The following is a 9,455-nucleotide window of genomic DNA, read 5'->3' as shown; positions in this document are numbered from 1 at the left end:
ACACTCATCGCTCACGGTGAGAGCCCGTTGCGAGTGCGTGCCCTGCGCGTTCTCACCATTCCGTTGCGTTGCTAGACGATGGGAAGGTTCGTTATGGCAACCGCGAATTCGAGCAGTTGAGAGGGAGAGAGAGTTTGGTAAGGATTCGCTTTTTCCTGTCTGGATGTTCACGATGTCACGAGATCACCTCGGAATCGAGATGAGAGCCAAGCATGATGGCTCCAAGTTTCTGGCTAGAAAATCACGACCTGCTACCGGACCCATCTCAGTTCCGCGTTATCCTCATTCGTGTGTAGGGTTCAAAGTTACTACCGGCTGGCGCACGTTCATTGGAAGTGACTGTTTTTTCTCTATCCATTGAAGGAGTTTAATGTGAAGTTGAACGCTATTTGAATGTATTAAGGTGCGTAAGTCTACTAAATCTAGTTGTAGAAAGTGGATGTCAATTAAAACTGCTAAAGGATACGTGTAAGAAGCGAAAGATAACGCTGAGTGCAAGGAGTCACTTGATGTGATTTGTCCTCGCTAGGATAGTAGGTTGGTGTGCTGTTAACAAGGTCAGGAGATCAAATGCGACATAAGCAGTGGCAGAAGAAGATGAAAAATCATCTGCCGTGACTATGTGGCGACGGGAACCATTGAAGAAGATTGAAGTGGTAGGAAGCACAGGAGATTGAAGAAGGGGTACGAGTGTGTGGCGAAGGGATTAAACAGTCGTTTTCGGCACGAGTGAATAAAGCAATTATTATGCGCTTTTCCCCCTCTTCGAGTGGGTGGCAAATAAAGAATAAATGATGATGATGTGTGACGTGTTTTGAAGTACGGTGAACATATTAAATCATCAGAAGCTTTCTCCAAGAAAATGGGGGAGGGGAATGTAATTGCATTTCCGTCATTTAAAATCCACTAAGGCATTGCAACGGAAGTGAGAACAGCTCACCACCCACTCGTGAATGTGTGTGAGTATGGTGGTTGATGGGGGTGGCTGATAAAATTTACATAATTGCAACACCAAGTGTTGGCGGCGTGGACTATTCATGAATAAAATTTGAAGGCTTCAAATACCAAGAAACCATCCTATTACGTTCCACGTTTAGCGTTCAGCGAAAATGTTATTATGTAAAAAATACTGATGAATTACACCAGTCCACGTCGGCTTGGGTTCGTGATGCATGAAAGCAACCTTCCAACGAATATTAAAAGTACATCACAGAACAACAAAAGCGTTCATATCGATACCAACTGTGGAAAATGCTTTGAAGCGTGGCTGCTTCTAAGGCCGACGTAAAGCACAAATATACACAATTGATATTCATTAGTGTACTTCCACCGGCATGACATCGACGATACAATTACGAGAAGAATGAATTTACCGTTTGATTAGCTGTGTGTTTCCGGGAATATATCGCTGAAAGCACATCTGGAAATCGAGAATCGCATAGCAACGAATGTGCACCGAGGGAATCAATTTGTTCCGAGTGTCGAACGGGTAAACGATATTTATCTACAAAATGCAGCAACGTTTTTTCCCGCGGTGCTGAGTGCTTAAAAGTAGATAGTGAAACCTCAGTTACGAGGAAAGGATAGTGGTGTAGTGCAGAAAAAAAATCTCGGAAAAGTGATTGCACAAAACAAGGAAGCAAAATGAGCTGCCGCCGAGCCAACACTAATCTGGGATTCATTTACTGTGGATTAATTTTATCATCGCTGGGTAGTACCTTAGCAACGAGAATATTCGGTGAGTAAAATAATTAAATTGAATAAGGGGAGCAGATATGTGCCTAATGAAATTTAACAATTATAATCACAAAATATTACCAGAAGAATTTGATATTGTTGGTTGTAGTATTTTAAACAGAAAGGAGAGATAACTTAAGGAAGTAAATAGCAATTTAAAGAATCGCAGACAAAGTCTAAGACTGTGATGGTTTAGTTTTCTATGCACAAAAAACAGCATTTTCGATTTTGCAGAGCAAAACATTCGACAAAAACCATATCATTGAAATATGGAAGAGATACATTGCAATGCTTATAGTATCAATTTGTCACTCTGACTCAGATGTACCTTTATTAAGGAAACAGTTCTGTGAGACGAAACCTATGACCGTGATTAAATCACATTTAGAATATTAAAACCCAAGTAAAAATTGAGCAAATTCCAAAACCGAAAAAGCAGCTTTCGCCGTTAAAATCAACAAGTCGAAAAAAAATAAAAACACAGATATTTTATCTGTTAAATAAGAAAGCTGTGTGTTTTTATACTTTTCGTTTTGTTAGTCTCAAGGGCAAAAATTGATTTTTTATTTTTGACATGTGCTCTATTTTGACTTGGGACTTACTATCTAGTTTAATCCGATAAGAAGCAGCGAAATTCAAAACTACTCTTGAGACTTGAACGTCAATGAATTTTAACGCATTTTTTAATCTCAAAACATACCACCTACAATACTTCCTAATTGCTTTGTTGTATTTGAATATGTCATAGTTTCCAAAACTGTGGGTCGTGGCCCCCAGTGGGGTAGTGAGCTAGTCTCTGGTGGGTCGCAAAAGAGATCTTGGCTAGCAATTTAATTTCTACATTATTCAGTGTCTACCGATTTTAAACTGTTCTCATTAATTAAATTCAAGCAATGGACCAGTTTTAGCTCTGATGATTGATGCCCTTGAATTGATCATTTATTTTTTTTTTTTTTTGAATTATCTAAATATGAAAATGCCAAAATCATTTGTTTGAAACTTATCGCATTTACCAAATTCAAAATACAATACGATAATATGATAAATAGTTTCACGTCAACGCAGTATATGGGAGATTGTAATGTAGGATCCGGATCCTAATCTTGACACTTTTGATTTAATTTGGCAGTGGGTTTTTTTAAAGCTACTGAGCTCATATTTGGCCACGATGTGCGTCGTATTGAAGTGATTCTAATCGCAAAATTTGAGACAATTCGGCAGAGAAAAACCCCCATGCTAAAGTCAATCATAGAAGACCTCAAAAAGCTCTGCATGTACAAAAGGGCGAAATAAATTCATTTGTTAAATTCTAGTACATCCCGCTAAATTTTAAGAAAAAAATTTAAAAAAATCGGATTATTACAAAATTCTTACTGGATATTACTTTTATGATAACTTAACAAATCTAAACATAGCTATTAATGAAAAGTAGTGTATTAATTTCTTACCAAACTTGTGGAATAACATTGACAGTTCTTCAATTTTCAGCAAAGAAAAGTAAATACTTTAATTTTTTTAAAGTTTGTTCGATCCGTATGCTTAAATTGTGAAGATTTCGTTTATCGTAATTTCTGATAATAAAATATTCTGTTTTGACGTTTATTATATTGAATTGAACTTAAAACTGAACTGGTAAAAATGGCAGGAGTTCTGTAATTTTAATCTGATATGGTGCATGAGTTTCAAAACATCGAACTACAAACCCTAAATGTAACGAATTGTCTCAAAAGTTTCAAACAAAACTTGATTGCTTAACATTTTCCTTGGTGGGTCGCAAGGATAATTGCTCATCGCTAGGTGGGTCGTGTACCCAAAAAGTTTGGGAACCTATGGAATATGTTATGAGGCGAGATTACCAGTGTTGGCCATACTAAAATTACTATTTCATGATTGCTATGATGGTTCCCTCAAACAGCTTTTCGAAGCGTTTCTGTTCATGACTTGATATTTCCATGGGTCGATGGTCCCTTCAGATATCGACTCACGGAGTATTGACAGTAGTTATATTTCAACAATACAAAAAGTAAGGTTTGTACTGGTCAGATAAGATTTAGTTCTATTAATCACTATTTTAGATGTAAATCGTCATTTGGTCAAACAAATTTGTATAAGCACCTATTTAAAATACATCATACATAGATACAAATATATGAAAATACACTCGAATCTCCACAACTAGATATGCTATAACTGGATATACTCTGTAAATCGATGGATTTATCGCTCCGTTCATATTGCCATACATCGTGTTCTCCATAAACCAGTATTTCTATAACTATCCACTAGTTTATGTTACGTGAGAGGTAAACAGATGTGATTATAAATGTATTGGTAATAAAGGAATTGATTCTTTCGATTTTGGGATTTTTTTTTTGTTCTGGTTCCTATATTATATAACTTGATAATTCTATAGGTCGATGAAAACATGCAAAGTGAAAAAATACTATGATTTTCGTTATCAAAGTGGTGCCCATATTTTCAGGGACACATTAAAAGAAATTCTAAACATTTTTTACTTTGATTTATAGTTATTTGTTTTATATTTTTAAATAAAATGCCGAATACATAATAATTGATTGCAATCGAAAAATTGACCAAAGATTTTTTAGGTGATCAATGCATTTAAATGTAATTGAAAATAGTTTTTCAGCCTTCATAACGCAAAGTAACATAAATAAATTATTTGTGGGTCTCCCGGGTTTGAGTGATAAAATATCGAAAGAAGAGAATCGGCAGAAAACGAAAAATACGGAACAATGGGTTTCTTCGGAAAGTATAAATAATTCAAAATGTGCTATACGATTTTCAAAGCATATTATTCAATCGACCACAAAGTGAAAAAAGATATCTGTAAAACACTGGTGTTTAAAAATGACGACGTTTTGTCTTTTTCGACGTTTGGGGATTCGACGTTTTGGCATACGACGTTTTGTCTTTCGACGTTTTGTCCCTAAAACGTCTCCCGGATCAAATGGTTTGTCTCTAGTAAATTGTAAAGTTACTGGATATAATATTGCCTTCAGAAAATTTCCAGAACGTCACAGTTTTGAGCCTGTAGTTGTATAAAACACTGATATTATTCATGTGCACCAGAAATTCAAACAATGCATTATCAATTCGGAATAATTCTGAAGATTGAAAAATGAGATCACAATCATGCAATTGTTATGCTATCTATTATCGCATATTTGTTATATTCGACTTTGTCGATTTATCCGCTTATTTAGTATATCCGCTTATGGTCAACAAGTTATGAAAACTATTTATAAGCTTAAGGAAATCAACAATTGTGCTCCACAAAACGAAGGTAATATACCAAGTACATATTTACGATTCTACCCCATTACCCCGAATACCATTTCCCCGATTGCCATCACCCCGAATTCCATTACCTCGAATGTACCATTACCCCGAATTCCATCACCCCGAATGCTATTTCCCCGAATTTACAATTATCTTGACATGACCATATTGATGACATTTCCCCACGATATTGGAATTCGGGGTAATTTTATTCGGGGTGATGGGTCGTTCGGGGTTTTGGAATTCGGGGTAATGGCGTTCGGGTTAATGGCATTCGGGGTGATGGGATTCGGGGTAATGGGGTAGAATCCATATTTACAGTACCATAGGACTTCCTTAGCTCCGGGTAACCACTCGATCAGTGGATCATAACGTAATTAAAACGGGTTTGTTACTCAATAAGCGCATTTTTGTAACAACATAAGTTATAATTTAGGCTGGCTAAAATAGCAAAAAATATACAGTAAACTCTCCATAACTCGATATTGAATGGGACCATCGAGTTAGGGAGATATCGAGTTACAGAACACAAAACCAGAGCAACAGCGATCCAAGGGACAATCGAGGTAGCCATGAAAACCATCTTTTACTATGGTTCTCTAAATCGAAATCGAGATATGGAATATCGAGTAAGGGAGAGTTAACTGTAATAAAATTTCTTGTACACTAAGCAAAATTAAAACAAAATATATTATATAAGAGAAGGTATCGACCGTTATTGTTTTATATTATATTTAGTTATGGTTATATCGGTCATGCGAAAGTTAAGGGGAGTCTATAGAAGATTTTTGCAAATGATAGAAATGAATAGGTAGATTTGATGAGTGAAGGTGCACGCCTCCTTTAATAAAGGAAGCACGCCTACTTAAATACTGATTATCTCTGAAGCAACCATAAATGAATATCTCTTGATGGCATTCAGAAGACACAAGGAATGTGTATATTATATAAAAAAATTACAGATATTTTTGTAACTCTTCGAAAACAGAACTTAGAGCAGAAAATCGGCATTGACCTCTGAATTAAAATAGATATCAACAATTTTTCTGCATGAAAATTTGCATTTTATCAAGTTATTAATGTTGTTCATAAACTGTTTTAATTGAAAATCTGTAATAAAACAAATGGCGATACAACTATATTGAAGATGATAATCGTATGTATTTTTTTAATTATTTTGAATTTAGAGTATCAACATGAAATTTGAGCTTAGTTTATACTGACTACTGGTTGCTTTTCCGTGATTGACCGAAATCAGTGAAGATGCTCGGAGAATCAACTAGACGTTCGGCTGGGATTGGCCAAAATCTTCTTCAGTGTGCATAATTCAATGCCTCTATTTAAACAGAGCATTGTTAATCTATCGTTGATAGTACAACGCGATAACCAAAAATAAAATGTTGAGCAAACGAACCGCGTACTTGGGCTTCCTAGTAATCACATGAGAATATTTGTAGTTCTGTTGAAAAAAAATATCCCGAATGCTTTGAGCAAAACTAAACCTGGCCATTTTAAACGGAATATAATGATTAACACTGCGGAACATGTTCTTGTCTCAAGCTCCAAAATACTGCAATGCACTTAATTTGGGGTCAGTGAATCTATTTCCGTACTGAAGAACACTACGAAGTTTGTAATATTTTCGTAATTAAAACGGTGCTTTTGGATGATATGGAAAAGTATAGTGTTTGGCCATACAAAAGGAGTGACGAATTTAGTATGGAGGCTGCAAGCATGTTCAAAAATTCAATTCAATCGGCATTAAATCGGAAAATTTCAATCAAATTATATTTCACGCAGATGTTTAAGTCGTCATGAATTATAGGATTGATCTTTGAGACAGGTTATTTTTGTTCCGCTGTATAATTGACTGATTGAATGTTTGACTGATAACATAAAGGTTGAATAATTCATTTGATGTTTTTTTAGTTTGTCAGATAAACGTTTTCCCTCATTTTTTATTTTGCTTGATAAAAATTTTATGAACTCTTGTCATATAATGGTATTTGCATAATAATGTAGAATGAACCCATAAAGTTGTCTAAATACTCGATCCATAAAAAAAAATATCGTACCAGGAATCAAGGACCTTTTAAAATTGAAAATTCTTCTTTTAACTGAAATATAAAATTGTTTCAATGAAAATGTTAGACATTCTTTGTTTTTTTGTCAAAAATGGGCATTTCAGCAAAATGTTCAGCTCAATGGCTTCCGAGCGCACAACTCAAACGAATTTCGTCCACATTAAAAAAAATTATAGCAAATATCGAATATACGTCGAATTACAACTATTTGTGCCAATGACGACATGAATTTAGCAAGAATTACTATTCGATTAAATTAAAAAAAAAAAAATATGAAGTGTTTTTTCATCCTGGTATCATTATATTTGTTGAAGAAGTTAATTTTGGTAGAATAATATTTAAAACTTGAAAAATCGTCCGGATGGATTGAAAGATATGACTTTTTTAGATATAAAATTTAAGAAAATTGTGAATTTTCGGACATGTCTTAAAGGTTATCAGCCTTAGGCCGCATAAGTACTAAAGTTTGGAGAAATTCCAAACACGTTAGTGCTGTAATGCAAATACAAACTTATCATCCCATAGTAAAAACTCATTCTTCAAACCATAATAAAGAAATATTCAAACAATGATAACTTTTTTTGAATTTTGATAATTTTGTACCATTTTTCCATGCAAAAATTTTTTGGCCGCCATTTTGTTTTTAATAAATTTTTCAAAAAACTAAAATGTGGGCTATACAATGTCATGTTATAAGGTGCTTCTCTGAAAAAAAAACATGGAAAGGGGGCGTGCACAAATTATGTCACGCTCCAAGGGGGAGGGGTGTGGTGTCAGGCATAGTGTGACATGCCTTACAAAATTTTTATAGGACTCATACAAAAAGCGTGACGAGAGGGGGGGACGGGGGTCGAACAAGTCGAAATTTAGCGTGAAAAAAAAATGTGTACTATCCCAAATTGGTAGAATTGTCTTCAAATCTGGAAATAACAATATGATGTTTTTTGAAGATATCAAGATCTTTATACGGCCAGATTGGTACTAGAAACAAACATGTTCATTACTCCAAAACTGTTGTACCAATTTGATTATTTTTTTCACAGCAAACTCTCATTGAAGTATGATTCCGAGAAGCGAATGATTGAACATGAGAAAAAATCTGTAAATATTTACGTGGGTTATGGAAAAACGTCGATCCCCCCAGAAATTTTAGAACATCTTCAGAACCAGATGACCAATGATCAACATCGACACAGATTCTTAAAATAGAAGAATTTTTTGAGGGCTTGTGACCTGGTTGCTTGCTCCTGCGGGGCGGAATCAAACATGTCGCGCGTCATTCGCATACCACGGTGAAATAGTATCGCGGGTGTTTGATCCTTTGATCTTGTCGCTTGCTCCTGTGGGGCGAGCGACGAACACTTGTTCGGCGTCCAATGCTTTTATCGAGTAATATCGCGAATCCGGTTAGGCGCATTCATTTCAAATTATATTTTTATTGTTTACCAAAACGAATCCTTTACTTAAACCTTTCCCATAACCAAACTCCCAGTGTCTACTTGTGGAAGTGCATCCTATCCCCAAATTGACCTGCATTCGGACGCAGCCGGCACCAGTACTTACACATTGAGGATGCAACTGATCCCGAGCAGTGTCTGTTGGTTCCCTGTGTAAGTACAGCTGTTCTTGCAATAACGGAGTAGCATCTGTGGGCGATCAACCATGCTCATGCTCATGCAAATAAATTGCAAAGTTTCATTATCGCCAAAAACAGGGAGTAGAATACACTCGTTTTCAAAATCAGAATTAAATTCTGCATTACGTTGATTGAAATCGCCATAAAGATATGCGATATTACTCGATAAACGCATTGAACGCCGAACAAGTGTTCGTCACTCGCCCCATAGGACCGATCCACGACACTATTCAACCCTGCTACGCGAGCGGCGCGCAACACGATTGATCCTGCCCTCATTGCCCGCCCCCGCAGGGGCAGGCAGCAAGGTCGAAGAATCAAACAACACTAACGAATCGCGGCACTTTTTTTTCACTCGAAGAATTTTTTGAGGGCTTGTGAAAAATTGGTACAAAAACATCGAAAAACAAAAAAAAAATTAAAAATTTGTTTGCTTCGAAAAATTGAAGCTGCCGTTAAAGGGGTGAATAAGTTTGTTTGCTATGATTTAGCTTAATGTGGGGCTATAACCCTTAAAACATCTACAAAATTAACTCAAACTATATTTGTTTCTTCGGCAATATCCTTCATTAAGGTGTGAAGAATTTGCTTTCACACTGGGATGATAAGTTTGCATTTGCAATTATACTAGTTGGAAACATTTTTCTTAACTTCTTCTTAATATTATCCATATAAACCTACATTGTCTTTTGGCC

General features: G+C 35.7%; 1 protein-coding gene across 1 annotated transcript in view; it reads left to right on the top strand.

Annotated features, from left to right (window-relative positions):
- The first annotated feature begins 259 nt into the window (after positions 1–259).
- LOC5566200 (protein sidekick-1) overlaps positions 260–9,455 on the top strand; it is a 332,004-nt gene continuing 322,808 nt past the window's right edge. The window contains exon 1 of the mRNA XM_021854677.1: positions 260–1,738. Coding sequence (XP_021710369.1) covers positions 1,645–1,738 — 94 coding nt within the window. The 5' untranslated portion in view covers positions 260–1,644. The remainder of the gene's footprint in view (positions 1,739–9,455) is intronic.

This window comes from Aedes aegypti, chromosome 1, assembly GCF_002204515.2.
Source record: "Aedes aegypti strain LVP_AGWG chromosome 1, AaegL5.0 Primary Assembly, whole genome shotgun sequence".
Taxonomy (NCBI): domain Eukaryota; kingdom Metazoa; phylum Arthropoda; class Insecta; order Diptera; family Culicidae; genus Aedes; species Aedes aegypti.
This window is presented reverse-complemented; position numbering and strand designations above follow the sequence as displayed.